At 44.4% G+C, this 17,006-nt stretch overlaps 1 protein-coding gene across 2 annotated transcripts in view; it reads left to right on the plus strand.

Annotated features, from left to right (window-relative positions):
- The first annotated feature begins 438 nt into the window (after window positions 1–438).
- Window positions 439–17,006, plus strand: part of KREMEN1 (kringle containing transmembrane protein 1) — a 63,726-nt gene continuing 47,158 nt past the window's right edge. For both annotated transcript variants that reach the window (XM_032883304.1, XM_032883305.1), the window contains exon 1: window positions 439–557. In XM_032883304.1, coding sequence (XP_032739195.1) covers window positions 461–557 — 97 coding nt within the window. In that variant the 5' untranslated portion in view covers window positions 439–460. The remainder of the gene's footprint in view (window positions 558–17,006) is intronic.

A 17,006-nucleotide genomic window follows, 5' to 3' on the forward strand; every position in this document is an offset into this window, starting at 1 on the left:
GACCTGAGTGAAGGTGGAGCAAGAGTCATTGGGGCGCCCCGCGGGCTCCAACGTAGCCAAAGCTCTGCGGGGGAACTCGGAGGCGGAGCCCCGGACCCCACCCATCACCTGCTGGCCCCGCCCCATCGCTCGGACAAATAACTAGCCCCGTGGGGGCGGGCCCAGGTGAGGAAGGGGATGTGGGCGGAGTCTGGAGCGTGAGTGGCAGGCGCGGCGCGCGCACCGGGAAGGGAGGGCGTGCGCAGTCGGCTCCGCCCCTCGGGGCTAGCGGGCGGAGCCGGGCGGGCCCCGCACTGCCGGGGCGGTGGCAGCGCTGAGGAGGGCGGGCCGGGGCGGGGCGGCCGGGCGGCCGGGGCGGGGCCACGCCCGAACCCCGCGTCCCGCTCCCATGGCCGCCCCCGGCTCCCCGCGCTGCCCCCTCTCCCCCGGGCCGCGCCCCGGGGCCCCGCACTGACGGCCCATGGCGCCGCCCGCCGCCCGCCTCGCCCTGCTCTCCGCCGCCGCGCTCACCCTGGCAGTCCGGCCCGCGCCCAGCCCCGGCCTCGGCCCGGGACCCGGTGAGTGAGCGAGCCCCCGCGTCCGCCCTGCGCCGAGCTCGCCCGAGGGGCAGCGCGGGCGGGCCCGCCTGGTGGGGGGGCTCAACCCCCTAGCTCCTATTTCCCGGGACTCCTTCTCCCAGCCCCTCAGCGACACCCCCCGGCCGGGGAGTCCCCCTCCTCAGAACCCGGGGCTTCCCCCCACCCCCACTCCCAGCCCCCAGTGACGCCCCCCGGGCGCCCTCTTTGCCTCAGGAACTACTCCAGGGATCACTTAGCCAAGCTTCTCCCCGATGCCTCCTGGGCTAGGACGTCTCCTCCGCCTCAGGACTCAGGACCCCCTGCTCAAGTTCCTCAGCGACTCTCCCTGGGCCGGGATGCCCCCTCTGCCCCAGCACCTCCCGGGATCCTGTCTTGTCTCTCAGCGACGCACCTCGTCTCGAGACGCTACACCCCCTCCCCAAGCCCCTCAGCGACTCTCCCGGGCCAGGATCCCCTCCGCAAGCCCCGCGGCGACGCCCCCGCGCCCCGGGGCTCAGGAGCGGGTGCGGAGGCGAGCGCTGCGGGCGCCCAGCCTCTCTGCGGGGTTCCCCGCTGCGCCTGCTTGCAATTTCTGCCTCGTGATGAGTGGAGCTGACTAGCCCGCCCTGCACGCGGTAGGTCCGGGTCGCGGGACGACCCGCTGTAGCCAGCCGGGACTCCTCGTCTTTACCTCCGGGGCCGTTTTGAGCCTCCCAAAACTCAGGTGCAGGCCTAGCTTGGAGAGAGGAAGGAAGGGGTGATGGCTTAAAACCTCCCCTACAGATCTTAGGGTGCTTATCTCGAAGGCGGAATGCAGAGCCCTATTTCTAAGGTAATCCCACCCTTTAAACAGGGTCACCCACTCCCCAGGTCAAGGCCAAGGGCAGGTCTTCCCGAGGTGGAGCCCGGGACTAGGATGGAAGCTGGGACTTTGCTTAGCTTCCATACACACCCTTCTTTGCAGCAGAACTTTTTTCCAAGTTGAAGAGCAGGCACGAGGGCGTTGTCTGGCCCAGTTACATTTCTCTGCAGGTTGTTTGGGTGTTGAGAATTGGGCGTTCGTGAAAGGGACGGGAAGGGTTCATTACCGGTTTGCCGGAGTAGGAAAACCGGCTGAGGGTTCTCCACCCAAAATCGCAGACTGTGATGTTGGAAAGACAGGATTTTGTTGCCGAAAGAAAACTTTGTTGCTGTATTTACTTACCAGCTTGGATGAGTGAAAATGATAGGACTGGGTGTTGTCACTTACTATGTGATTTTTGGGCCATGACTCAGCTAAGACTCAGTTTCCTCATCTGTAAAGGAAGGATAATGAGAACTCCCTTGGCCTGGTGTTGGTAAAGATAAAATGATATACTGCAGGTAACGCCCACATATAGAAGGCATTCAATAAACATATTTTAATAATACTTTTTATAGTGCTTCACAGTTCACCAAGTGCTAGACACCTCATTTGCCCTGAGAATGCTATGAGCTTCCAGTCTGATTAAGCCCTATAAAAGGCAAAGCTTGGCTTTAGATCAGTAGAAGGGGGTCTCCAAGTCCTGTAAACCTTAGACTCAGGAAGTGGTTTCTGAGAGATCGGCAGCTTTCAAGGGGACTTCTGCAAAAACTGCTACAGAAGTTTGATCACTTGTGCTATTTGCTGTATGTGAGGAATGAAGGAGAAACTTTCTGAGAGCCAGGATATGTCAACATAACTGTAACCTAGTAACCCCTCAGCTCCACTTTGCCATCTGTGTGGTCAGGATTTAATGTCCTCTATGGGGAGAGAGAGGTATGGGTGGAAATAAACTGGTTCCCCTTCTGGAAAGGGCAGAGTAATAGTCAAGTGCGCCAGCTCTGCTTATGTTTGTTAGAAGGTGGCATCCTCTCCTCAGGCACCTTTGCTTTGCTAGGAGGGGTCAAATACAGCAGCTCTTAGGCAGTTTGAACCTCAAACCTTGGTACACTTTTATTTAGGAGTCTGAGTTAGGGACAAATAAATAACCATTGTGAGGTGATTTGTGGTAAGTGGCCCAAGTTCCTGCCTCAGTAAGCCTCACCAGCAATTTTTCCTACCATCCAGGTACACCAGGGCTTTCCTTGGCTTTTCCTTTTTAGTTCCAGAAGTAGTTTTAGGGAGATACCACATGGTCTGAAGCATCACATCCTGTCCCAAGACTGTCTACTAGTTTTTTAAATCCTTGAGGATATGCCAAACTTGCCGTTTTATATTTTTTGATACTGTAATTTTCTCTAAAATTTTGTGGATGGAAAAATTTATTTCAATACTTGTATTCTGCACAATTTTGTAATATTTAAATTACTGGTGGTTTGCATTTTTGAATGCTGACTTTATAAAAACAGTTAGCTCATTCCCCATCAATGCTAGTTCTAATTACAGTGTATAAGTGACCCCAAATGATCTCCCTTCTCCTCTCCATTCTTCCTTTGAGATTCTCTCCCTTCCTTAGCTGATAAGGAGGAAGACAGAGGTTGATGGTGGAATCTAGACTCTCTTTTCAAGGAGGAAGGCAGCCAGGGCCATAGGGCTGATGGGCTCCCATCTGGAATTTACTGATCTGGAGGGGAGAGCCTAGAGGTAGAAAGGGCAGGGAAGGTTGGGTAGAATTGTGCTATTTGAGTTTTGCTCCTGAGGCAACTTCCCTGCTTGGGTGTTTCTCTACATTAGGGGGCTGTCAGGTGTGCATCTACAGAGCTTCTCGATTCAAGTTAGATTTGCTGTGAACACCTTTTTTGATATTCATTCTCCTCTAAACCCTCATCTAGTGTTCATCCTCTTAGCCAGTAGTATGTCTTGCCATGAAACTCATGATTTCGGTGAACAGTGAGAGCTTCATACGGTATAGAGCACTGATCCTCTTAGAGATACCATTAACGGTATACCTGAATGCAACACAGGGGCTGATAGGAGTAAAATGGACGGACATGCTTTTGTACTTTAATGTCGACCCATTATTTTTATGCTGTGAGTATTTTAAGAAACACAAAACTGTCAAAACTGACCTGATAACCAGAGACCTCTGATATTTTTATGAAAATTTGTTTTGGTCTCTAGACAAATCTGTTTAAATGTTTGAGATATGCAATGAGACCTTTTATAAATCTGAAAGCAAAAAAGAAGTTCCAGTGACGCTTGGGTGGCTCAGTGGGTTAGGCCTCTGTCTTCAGCTCAGGTCATGATCCCAGGGTCCTGGGATTGAGCTCCACATTGGGCTCTCTGCTCAGCAGGGAGCCTGCTTCCCCCTCACCCCCTCACCTTCCTCTCTGACTACTTGTGTCTACTCTGTCAAATAAATAAATAAAATCTTAAAAAAAATTAAAAAAAAAAGTTCCATTTAGGCTCCCTCCTAATAAATAGCAAGTTGGCATACTTAATATAGATATTATTGATAATATCACTATTTAGCATAGTCAAAGCAGCAGCAATAAATGATGAAGATAAAATGTATTGCTTTAAATACCTTCACAATATGCAGATTAGGGATTTTTGGTGATGGGCACTATAACATCTTTAGTTTAGGATTTGGGGTCCTGGAGTGAGGCTCTAGGTCAGGTGTTGGCAGACATTTTTTGTAAAGGGCCAGACAGTAAATAATTTCGGCTTTGTAGGCTCTGTACTGTCTCTGTTGTAGTTATTCCACTCTGACTTTGTAGGGGAAAAGCAACCAGAGACAAATATAAATGAATGGGCGTGGCTACGTTCTAATACAACTTTATAGACACTGAAATTTTAAAATTTCATAAAATTTTCCTAGGTCACAAAATATTATTCTTTTGATTGTTTTCAGTCATTTAAAATTTTAAAAACCAATGCTAGCTCAGGGACTATACAAAATCAGGGAGTGGGCCAGATTGGGCCCGAAGTGTACTTTGCCAAGTCGTGCTTAAATTCCTGTGTATTGATTTCTTTCCAGGGCTCAGTGGTCTGGAAAGGTGAGAAGGAGACTTGGTTTTGGTGACTAAATGAACCCTTCACATTTTACTATTAACTGTTTTTAAGAGACATATAGGGAAAATGGTTAAAATGGTGAATTTTATGTGTATTTTACCATAATTTTTTTTTAAAGACACATGAGGGGAAGTTCATGTGCACATATATTTGGCTCTTTAATAATACCTTTAAAAATGCCTTAAAAAAATTCAGTATGGTTCAGTGTGTACTACATACACTGAAGTAGTGTCTGCCTTGGAACTGGCCCATGGTTTGTTCAACCATGCAGATGTTGCTTGGAGCAAACGGTTGAGAGATCTGTTTCTCAGAGGAAAGCCCAGGCAGCAGGTGGCACCAGCCTGAGACACAGAACATCAGCCAGGGGGGAAAAAAAGGAAGAAGAAAACAAATTTCTATCACTTTACTCAACAGTTCAATTTTATTTCCATGGTACTGTCGTCATTTTTAAAGTGGCCTTTAAAAAACAACAATGTGCTAAGCATGGCTGATTATTTTGTTTTAATTAAAACATTTTTGAAAAAAAACAAAATGAAACATTCAAACATACCAAGTTGATTGTGTTTGTACTGTGGAACAGTTAATGCAAAACACTTGAGAGAGGCCGGAAGTTTGGATCTGTAGACTTTGCCTGAGTTTTTGCCTCCTGAAGAAGGACAATAGAGGAAGATACGAATGTGTCCTTTGGAAAACTACCTGTGGCGTTTTTAAGATGAGGTCTCAAGCCCCCTGATGCCATTTGGCAGGTTGGCTTCTTACTGTCTCACTGTGCAGCCCCTCAGTGGGGCAGAACAATGACTGACATTCCTTCCATATTCAGTTTGACCTGGAGAGTCTGGCTGGAACCCAAAAGTATTAGACCCATAGGAGCAGCCCTAGTTCACTCTGTTTTTCCCCCTCTCTCTGTTGTCTTCCGTGTCTTCCTCTCAAGATGGCAGTGGCTTCTTCCCCAGACCTCACCTCTGAGACATTATTCTGGGTTCAGACTGAACAGAGAAAGGAAAGAGGCCATTGTGGATACGTCAAAAGGGTGCCCATACTTCCCCAAAATAACCACTCTACAGAAATTTGCCTTCTCCTGTAAGGAAATACCCTGCTCCCTGACCTCTGCCCACCCCACCCTCTTTTGGTTGTCCTTCTAGGGAAACACCTCCCTTGCTTGGACTTGCAACAGTTGTTTTTTCTTTCTTTTTTAATTTTATTTTTTATGATTTTATTTTTAAGAAATCTCTACACCCAGTGTGGGGCTTGAACTTACACCCCCAAGATCAAGAGTTGCATGCTCTACCTACTGAGCCAGCCAGGCACCCCAGACTTGCAACAGTTTGAAGAGAAATGAAGTGAGGTGTTATGAAGCACCTGGCAGACAGAAGATTTTAGGTCACCTAACATGCAAGGTTGCCTTTATTCCTCCCCATTTTAACAGGACGCTCTAGGGGCTGCCCCTCTGCTAGGCCTGGCTTTTTCTCTTGCCACTGATTTAATCCTTGGCAAGTCGCCAAAGCATTAAACTTTTATTGTTCAATTTACCACAAGGGCGGGCCCTGCTTCTAGTGGGCTGAGGAGGCTGCAGCCGCTTCCAAACCCGAGTGTCACACCACATTAGCAACTTTAGACTTTGAGGGCTGGATTTCTTTCAGTTTGGTTAGATTCTTGGTTAGAACCAGAACAGTATACTCAACACTCAAAGTTTGGAAGCTAGGAAAAAGTAAAAACAGCATAAGCAACTTTTAAAGATGATTCAGAATGGTTGCAGCATCAGCATGTAGGACTCCTTCTACTGATTTCTTTGTGCCTTCCCAACAGATACGTTAAATGGCTGTCCATGTTCCTTGGTGGCCTAAAGTTGCGTGAAAACATGGCGACCAAGTGGTCCTCTTCCACAATGGTAGCGGTCATTAACCAGTGCCATCACAGTATGTAAATTGCTTGCTGCTGTTCAATCTATAAAAATTCATCTTCAAAGAAGATTATTGGGCTGGTGAAAATATTTTTAATAATGACCACAGAAGCCATATTTGTTTTTCTTTGATGTTCTTCCGAAGACTCTTCTGGTTTTAATCAGATTGTTCCCACATAAAATACAGTGGAAATCTACAATAATAAAATCCCTATTCCTATGTCTATGGGGAAATAAACAGGATGGGGACTGTCCTTTTAAGGGGCTTTCCCCTTCCCTTGCCCCAGACTCAAAGCCTCTATTACTGGTGGGTGTTTTGGCATCAGTTAAGGGCCTTCAATCCTTCCCTCCCTCCATGTTTTGCTCTTTCATTAAAGTGTTTCTGTTGTCTAATTATATCCTTTCAATCAAATTAGAGACTGCAGCATCTGGTGAGGGCCGTAACTGCCACCATCTGCACCTCGTATATACAGGCCTTTTCAGCTGAGAATCACTCAACTTCCAAATGGCAGGAAGAGATTTGGAAAAAGTTCAGTTGGAAGGGAGGTTAACTTAAAAGCAACGTCTTCAAAGGCTGGATACGACGCCCTGCTTGCTGTGATGTGTGCGTAGCCATGCAGAGCTCCATCGGCTTGGCTCACCAAAGATTCTTCTCTAGCACTTGCGGCAGATGAAGGGTTTTTGATTGTCTTAGCTGAAATGACTAGGCCTCTTGTCCTTATTATGGGCTTAAGGGGGCCCAGGGTGAGTTGAGACTTTCTCCCTTGAGAGGAATCTTTTGTTATGTGACCACTGGTTAATAGATACAACACTTTCTGTTTACTTGATCATTTCGTCTCTTTAATGGTTTCAACTGGAGGAGATTTTGCCCCCAGGGGACATTTGGCAATATCTGGAAACTTTTTTTTTTTTTTAAAGAGAGAGAGTGCAGGGGAGGGCCAGAGGGAGACAGAAACATGAGCAGGCTCCACACCCAGCATGGAGCCCGACTCGGAGCTCAGTCTCACAGCCCTGAGAACTTGACCTGAGCTGAAATCAAGAGGCAGATGCTTAACCAACCAAGCCACCCAAGCTCCCCTAAAGATTTATTTTACTTGAGAGAGAGAGTGCACATGAGAGAAATCATGAGTCGGGGGAGGGAGAGAATCCCAAGCAGACTCCCCACTGAGTACAGAGTCTGAAGCAAAATCATGAGTGGGACACTTAACCAACTGAACCACCCAGGTGCCTTTTATTATCTGGAAACACTTTTGATTGTCACAAATCAGAGTGGGGTGGGATGGGGTAGGATATGCTCCTGCCATCTAGCAGGTAGAGGCCAGGAATGCTGCTGAACATCTTTCAGTATGCAGGACAGTCCCCCCACCAAGGACCTGTTTGACTGCAAATGTTAATAGTGCTAGGGTTGAGCAACCCCATTCCTAACTGTATATTCTTTTGTCCTTCCTTTCACTGTGACCTCGGAAAAGGCATCTCTGATCAACATCTTGTTTCACTCTTAAGAAAGTAGAGTCTTCATTATCCATATCTGAGTTCTGAAGTAAGCATTTCTGTGGATGGTGATTTGGAAACCTAAGTGGCTTAAGGACATTTGAGATTCAACGTGTTTCTGCTCTCCCTGGAGTATGATTGCCAGATTAAATACCAAATAGTCGGTTAAATTCAAATGTCAGATAATGAGTAATTTTTGTGTGTGTGAGTCTGTCTTATGTAGTATTTAGGAATACTTACCTTAAAAAAGTGTTTGTCATTTATCTGACATTCAAATTTAACTGACATCCTATATTTTCATTTGCTAAATCTGGCAGCCCTGCTCTAGATCTGGGAAAGTTTATACCTTTGACTATGAAATCAATCTGTTGGTCACCATCTACCCTTATTGCCCTGGCTGACTAGACATGACAGCTTCTGCTTGTTTTTGTTTATAAGTTAGTACGACACTGAGTCTTTCCTTCTGCCCCAAACTGTCTCTCTGGCCAGAACTTCTGAAACTTGTCACTTGAATCATGTTTTTTATCTTGGGACCAAGTACCAAGTGCCTATCACATGCCTACTGTATGCCCAGCATCCCTGACTAGGACTCGTCCTTGTGCCAATTCATAAAAGACTACAACTTTGTTGCTTTAGGTTCTACTTTAAAGATGTGCTCTAGGGATATGCTGTTGACCTACTAGTCAGCTCCCATCTCAAGAGTTCTTGTATTATTTGGCCATCCCATATCAACCAAGGGAAGCTAAATAGCCCACAGCCCGGCTTCCATGGAGTGTTGGCTGCCCTCCAAGGCTCCATTGTATGGGAACTTTCTTGCTATCTGAAATTAACAATAGGGCACAGGCAATGCTGCTGAAACTTGTCCAGAAGCTGGATTATATAGAAGTTTGTTGTATCTCCTTTTATACTGAGAGCTTCAGACAGTATGAAATAGGGTTGGTCAAGGGATGGTGAGGCAAAGTACAGATTTGCGCCAGGTGTCTCCTGCTTAAAGCAAACTCAGAATAAAAAACGTGTATTTTCATTATAAAGGAGGTTGATTATTCCCTATTACAAATGGCTTCACCATAAATTTCCTTTTAATAGCAATTGCTCTGTTTTAAACAGCAAGCATTTGATTTTCAAGTACGTGATTTACCAATTTCTGGAACTTCTCATATTCTCATAGGTCATTCCTAGGTAAGTCATGATTGCTAGCTTAGAGGCATCAATTGGTGTGGAAACCAGGGCACTCTGAATATGCCTGTAGTACATTTTCACCTCAGTTCCCCCATATACCTACTTCCCTCGTCTGGCTAACATTTGCCAGTCATGTTCTGAGTGGCCTGTGCTTGGTGCAGATACGAAGATGAGTGAGATGCTCAAGAAACTCATGGGCTAGGGGCGCCTGGGTGGCTCAGTAGGTTAAAGCCTCTGCCTTCGGCTCAGGTCATGGTCCCAGGGTCCTGGGATCAAGCCCCGCATCGAGCTCTCTGCTCAGCGGGGAACCTGCTTCCTCCTCTCTCTCTCTCTCTCTCTCTCTCTTCCTGCCTCTCTGCCTACTTGTGATCTCTCTCTCCCTATCAAATAAATAAATAAACTCTTAAAAAAAAAAACAAATATTATATCAAGACAGATACCATCACCAAAGTGTGATGGAATATGTTCTGATGGCACTGGCAGTAAAATCCATAGTTAATTCACAAAACTAGAGTTCTTCTGAGCTGGTGACCTCTGTCTGAGTGTGTCTATTCTTTCACTGAAGATTGGCCTCATCTCTCTGCATATGTTGTAGAGCCAGGTTCTTTCTCGGAAGCTATCTCTTGGTCTTCAATTTGACGATTGTATGTTTTTTTAATATCCTAAAGCACTACTGCATATTTGATTTAAATTCTTCAAGCACTACTGTGTATTCGTGGCGACTGTTCTGGCAGAAACACATGTCCTCCACAGAGGCAACCATGGCGTGTTTTCCAGTGGGTCCTGCCTGGAAAGGAGTGGAGCATATTCAGGATGAGACCCAGATGGGAAAAGAGTGGTCGGGACCCAAGCAGCACTGCATTCTGGGTTGTTGTTATATAACAAATAATAAAGAATCCTCTCTGAACTGTTTTCACGGATCTTCTGAACTGAAACCTCTGGTCTTATGCTTACAGTAGGTTCCGTTTTCTTGGGATAGTGTTTTAAGTAATTAAATATTTTATCTATCAATAGAGACAAATTTAAAAAATGGAGATTCAAACAGAAGACCTCAAGCTCCCTTCTAAAAGTATAAATTCTTTAGTTAAAATAACTTTGAGAGACGTATCCTTTTCTTTCATTACTGTTTTTAAGGATGCTGTTTCCTTGAATAAAAAGAAAGACCTAAAAGAATTTTTTAATTAAAAAACTGAGAATTTAAAAAAAAAAAAACTTAGAGTGATTCTTTTTATGGTAATTCTACTTTGGGCAAAAGTACAGCTTGTTCTACGGTCATTTCAACTGTTAATACATAGCCCAAGAACATGATATGTGAATATCTATCTTGAATTTAGATGACGGAATTTGCAACTGATTGAGTTTGTTTATAGTTTTTGAAAAGAAACTAAGGTAAATTAATTATAAAGCAACATGTTTTCAGGGTATCCTTTAACATATTTTTATTATGGGAAATTTAGAATACATGCAAAAATAGAAGAACGTAAGAAAGTCCCGTGTATCCATTTCCCAGCTTCCATGATTATCAACCAAGGCCAATATTATTTCATTTGTGGCTGCTTCATCTCCCCAACTAGATTATTTTGTAAGAGATCTCAGATAAATCATCTCATCTATAAGTATTTCAGTATCTCTCTCTAAATGTTCAGAACTCTTCTCAAATGCATAGTCACAGTACCATTACCGTCAACACACTTAGCAAAACTAACGATAATTCCCTAATGTTATCAAATATCCAATCAGTAATCAGTGTTCAGATTCTCCGAGTTGACTCATGGGTTCTTTCACAGTTTAATTCAGGATGTAAGCAAGGTACATTTAGAGGATGTGACAAGAGTTTCTATTAACCTATAGGAGCCCTCTGTTTTTCTTTTTTCTTTGTAATTTATTTGTTGAAGATGTGGTTTCTTCTAAAGAAAAAGAGGGCTTAAGTACCTCTTTGATGGGTTCAGGGTCCACATCGGAGGTGCGGCTTTTGTTTTGTTTTGTTTTAACCATAGAACTGTCACTTCCATTAGAGAGACATGTAGAATTAGAGAATTTTATATTATTTTATTTTATTTTTATAAGATTTTATTTTTTAATGATCTCTACACTCATCATGGGGCTTGAACTCACAACGGCAAAATCAAAAGTCACATGCTCCACCATCTGAGCCAGCCAGGTGCCCCAGAATTAGAGAATTTTAAGCTTGGAAGAGATTTTGAGCCATCAGTGCTCTCCAGTCACATAGACTTTTGAACTTCAGTTCCATTATGATGGAATCTTGAAATTTGAGTTTAGAGTGAAGGGACATTGAGACCATCTGTCTCAAACCCCATTCATTGTTTCACAGGTGAAGAAGCGGGGCCCCAAGTGTCCAGGTGATTTTCTCAAGCCACACAGTGTCAGCTGGTTATCTGGTATCCTTTCCTCTTTATTCCAGTGATTTCCTGTACTTACTGTGTATACTGAGGACCCCCTTCCCCAAATTATCCACTCTCTAGTCTAGATCCGATAACTTCAGTCTAAATGATCATGGGAATCACTGCTCTTACAGCTGTGTTGGGCTAGGAGAACATTGGGAACCACTGCCTTCCCATGGTCATGTGTCTCTTTACTCTTTACTTCAGGGTTCCACATAACTGAAATGAGCATTCCTGTAGTGCGTTTGAGTGTCTGTGTCCAAAAGGCAGTTTTTCCCAGGAGCATGAGCTTTGAAGATGTACCTGCAAGTTCCCACTGGACACCAGTCTGTATCAGGAACCCAGCAGAGTAGTAGATATGTTGAGCAGACATTTGACAACACTATTGAGTCATCCTTTAAATGTTAAAAGGAACTTTTTCCACCTAAGCCTTGTATTTCTATAATTCTACCCATTTACCAAATTTTAGAGACCTCTTTAAAGGAACAGAAGATATTCCCATTGGAAAATGGTTTCTGCTGTCTTATTTTAAGATGCCATAATTGAATTTAGAGTCTGTTGATGCATGTTGATTCCAAACTGGATCAAAACCAGGTGAATTCATCCATTGTAGAATCACTAGAGATACTGAGTGGTCCTACATGAGACACTTGACTTTGATAGATTAAAAACAGTGACTCTCACAGACATTGTGGATAGAGATCCAACTAGTAATTCCACCAGAAAACTAGGAATATTCTCGACTCAGTATGAGAAAATTTTTCTGTTTCTCAATAGTATGGTTTCAGACAAGTAGTGTAATTAGGAATGACGTAGTTATAGAGCCTCATTGAGAACATACTCTTCAACTTTATTAAATCTTGTCAAGGAATAGAATGTCTTTTCAATGAACTGCTGCTTTCCTACCGCTGTCTCATATATGTTAAGTTTTAATTATATTAAGAGAACGTCTCATTAACAGTTTTAAACACGATCTTTAAAAATGCTGTGCATGTTTGTTTATTTTGAGAGAGAGTGCTTGCTCGTGTGAACAGGGGGAGGGGTAGAAGGAGAGAGAATCTCCAGCAGACTCCACACTGAGCATGGAGCCCAACTGGGGGCTCGATCTCATGACCCTGAGATTATGACTTGAGCCAAAACCAGGATTGGACACCCAACTGACTTGGGGCTATCTAGGCACCCCAAGTACAGATATGATTCATTAGAACATATAAACTTTAAACACACTTACAGTTGAAATTATGATTTAGAAAAAATCTATTTGCTCCATTATACCTTTTTTTCTTAACTTTTATTCATTGAATGCTTGGATTCAGCACAGGACTCACACCATATATATTTTCTATCCTGATGGTAGCCTGATAACTTTATTTTTTTTAAAGATTTTATTTATCTATTTGACAGACATCACAAGTAGGCAGAGAGGCAGGCAGAGAGAGAGAGAGGAAGAAGCAGGCTCCCCGTGGAACAGAGAGCCCGTTGCGGGGCTCAATCCCAGGACCCTGGGATCATGACCTGAGCCAAAGGCAGAAGCTTTAACCCACTGAGCCGCCCAGGCGCTCCTGGTAGCCTGATAACTTTATTGTTTTTGTTTGTTTTTGTTTTTAAGGATTTTACTTATTTATTTGACAGAGTTCACAAGTAGGCAGAGAGAGAGGAAGGGAAGCAGGCTCCCTGCTGTGCAGAGAGCCCAATGCGGGACTTGATCCCAGGACCCTGAGATCATGACCTGAGCTGAAGGCAGAGTCTTTAACCCACTGAGCCACCCAGGCACCCCAGACTGATAACTTTAAACAGAATTATAAGGATGGCTGGGTGGCTCAGTCAGTTAAGCATCTGCCTTCTGCTCAGGTCATGATCCCAGGATTGTGGGATAGAGTCCTATGTCACACTCCCTGCTCAGCATAGAGTCTGCCTCTGCCTGCCATTCTATTTCTCTGACCAATAAATAAATAAAATCATAAAAAATATATATGATTAAAACAGGATGATATGCCTATCTACTCATGTTATATTGCCTTTCATATACAACTGTTTTTATGGACCAGAATGAAATATATGATCATGATAATCTCAAATTTATAATAAATTTGATTATTTAAAAAAATTTATAATTATATAATAGTTTATTGGGGATCTACTGTGTGCTAGGGCATTTTACTTGCACATCCTCCAATTCTTCCAGTTGCCCTGAGCTGTAGTTAACCTAACCCCCATTTTACAAGTTAAGACACAGGCTCAAAGAGGTTAGCTGAATGCCTGTTGCTTGTAAACCACAGGCCAAGCCTGAGTCCAGCTCCTAACTGTATTTTCCATGCTCTACCACATTGCTGCTAGAAGCTTTTCAGGCAGAACAGTATTCAATTTAAACTATTTCATAACCCTTGAGATTAAATATTCAATCCTATACATTTCTATCTCTGTGTGTGTGTGTGTGTGTGTGTGTCTGTGTGTATTCTGTAGATATCACTCATTTAGGGGGCCCTTAGGCTAAATGGATCTTGGGGCTGCAGAGAAGGGTTTAAGGGGTTTCATGAGCACTTCTAAAATTGTAACTGTTCTGTATGTGGTATTTGTCTGGGGATCAGGTCCCTATTTTTCAAGTGATTCTCCATGAGGTAGACTGAGTTTGAGAATTGTAATGTGGGAAATATTTTTTGGAAGTATTTCTAGGTCCTCTATAGCTCATGCCTCTAAATTACTGAGATCTTCAAATACTTTTACATATAGCGTGTGAATATGTGAGATCTTCTGGATTTGAAGGCATAAATATCGAAGTTTAGAATATAGCATCGGGGCTTTTCTTTATACCCAACCCTTCGAAATTCTAAGCATAACGAACAATCACAGCTTTATGAGAGAAAGCTCCAGCTAGCTTTTCTTAGCAATGAAGGAGTACCGAGCTTTCACCCAAAGGCAGAGTCTTTACCTGCATATCTTACTACCACGGAAATTACTGCCAGGCCTGCATGGGGTACCGGTTTCCTACAGAAAATAGTTGGTTGGCACAAAACCATTTCCTCAAGATTCTCAACCAAGGATTTGATTTACCCTAATGTGATTCCACTTATCGGCAAAGGAATTTCAATAAAATTAGCATCTCCAATTTTGAAAATAAATGTTATATGCCATACTTTGGAGGATTTTGGTGACGGGGGAAAAGATAAGGAATTACCAACTTGGAAGGGTGGAATTAATGCTCTCGGTGCTTTGATGCCAGCTTCATTGAGGAAATTTTCTGCTGTGTTACTAAATTTCTGTCAGGCTTATGTTTAACGCAAGGGCTGTTTTCATTAAGTCCCCACAACAAAACATTTGGAGTTTTCCGATGGAGAGATAGGGTCAGACAGATGACTTCTATGAGGTAATTGGGATCCGGCCAGAGAAAATGAGGAAATGAAGTTTCCTCGGTGTTCACAGTTTATTATCCCTTCCTGCTCAGGACACCTTCTCCCTTGACTTCCAAGATGCACACACTTTCTTAGCTTTGCTCCCACCTCCCAGGGCACACTTTCTCACTCATCAATGCCAGGCCCTCCTCTTTCCTTGCCTGAAATGTTGCAGGGCCCCCGGACTCAGGTCCAGATGTCTTCTCTCTCCACCTGCGGTAACCCTGTTCTCTCCACGCATCTGCGCCGTTACTGCCACACTTCTAGCATCAGCCAGCCTCGCTCGGCCCTTTTCCTCAGCTCCAGGCTCATCAAGCCATCTGCTTCCTGTGTATCTCCACCCACTGTTCTGAAAGGTGTCTCAGACTTAACCGATCCACAGCCAAAGCCTGGTTCCACCCAACTGTACTCTGCCCCTCTTGGGGCCTCCCCATTGTAGTAAATGGAGTCTCCCCTCAGGCCCATGTCCTTGGGGTGGGCCTCGACTCCTCTTTCTCTCAGCAAATACTTTTGGCTCTGCCTTCAAAGCATATCCAGAATGTGGCTACTTCTCACCACCTTTCGGCTGCCAGCCTGGTCCAGGGCATCTTTTCTAGCTCATCTTTCTGCTGTAACCACCTGACAGATGTCCCCGATGAGTTCCAGCCTCTCCAGATATCTTTCTCCACCCAGCAGCTAGACAGTTGTTTTTGTTTTTGGTTTTTTTTTGGCTTTTATTTTTTTAAACAGTGGGTTTGAAAGATAAGTCAGATCATGTCATTTCTCTGCCCAGAACCCTCCACTGGCTTCCCCTCACACTCAGAACAAAAGCCAAAATCTGATTTATATAATGCTCTAGACCCTGTGTGTCCTTGGCCTTGCCTCTCTCCTCCCCCTCCTCTTCGCTCCTCACCCACTCCCGCTTAGAGGAGCTGCCTTTTAGTTCCCCAGACCTGCCAAGCACACTGGGGCCCACAGGGGTCTCCTCTTCACTATGCCCATTGCCAATACTGCTCTCCCCACGCGTTTAAGACGGTTTTGTTTCCTCCCTTTGACCATATCTCTGCTCAAATGCCCCCTCCCCTCCAGGCCTTTTTTGGGCCCAGCCCCCCAAAATAGAACCCCCACCATTCAGTCTCCATCCCCTTACTCCGTTTTTCCTTTCAGCACTCCTCACTACCTGACGTGAATTTGAATGGTTTGTTATGAGTGTGGCCCCCCTGTTACTATGTAAGCTTCGTGACTGCTGAGTGTTCACCAGTGTAGCCCCAGTGCTGTGAACAGTGCCAGACACATAGTATGTACTGAATAAATATTTGTTGAATGGGTTAATTAAGAATATGCTAGACATGAGATCTATCACCTTTGCTCATTCCCTTTCACTGAATGCCTAAATATACAGCTGGCCATGTGATATTTTATTTCTTATTGGTTTAAGCCATTTCTTGTTTATCTAGCCAAAGCTTATGTCAGTTTTTTAGCAGTAGACAATAAGGGAGAAGGGGTCCTCATTACCCGCCGTGGTCTTCTGATGAAATCAAAATGCTTATGTCACTTTAATCCAGAATGTTCAAGTTTGTTTTTCTTGTTATTGTCCATAATTGAGATGCACTGGGCAAATCCATTTAAAAAATCATAAAATGTGGTACGCTGCCTCACTTTCCCTAATGCAATGAGAATAAGATTTGGGTCTAGGAGAAACAGACTGAAGCAAAGAAGCCTACATTTTGCCATTCGCTCTCTCAGATGCCTCCTCATCCCCATTCAGGAGGACTGACAGGTGTGGATGGCCACCACATTCTTTTGTGTTACAAATCAAGTCATCTGAGCCTCTGGGAACACTGACCCCACTGTCCTGCAAATTGCTGTTTATGGCTAAGGCTTCCATTGGTTGGCTGGCATTTCTGGCTCCTGGGCCACTCCCCAACCACTTGTGGTAGGAGGAAAAGATGTATCAGCACGCAGCAATTAAAATTCTAGCAATCGGCAAAAGGTTGACTTGATGCTCTTAGAATCATCTAGTCTAGTGCTTCCCAAAACAAATTACTTAACAGAAGCACTGAGGCAGATTTTTAGAAATACAGTTTCCAGGTCCCATTCTAACCCTTGAGTCAGGATAGGGTTTGGTACACATACACACACACACACACACAC

This window comes from Lontra canadensis, unplaced genomic scaffold (genome assembly GCF_010015895.1).
Source record: "Lontra canadensis isolate GAN:19392208 unplaced genomic scaffold, GSC_riverotter_1.0 scaffold87, whole genome shotgun sequence".
Lineage (NCBI taxonomy): Eukaryota > Metazoa > Chordata > Mammalia > Carnivora > Mustelidae > Lontra > Lontra canadensis.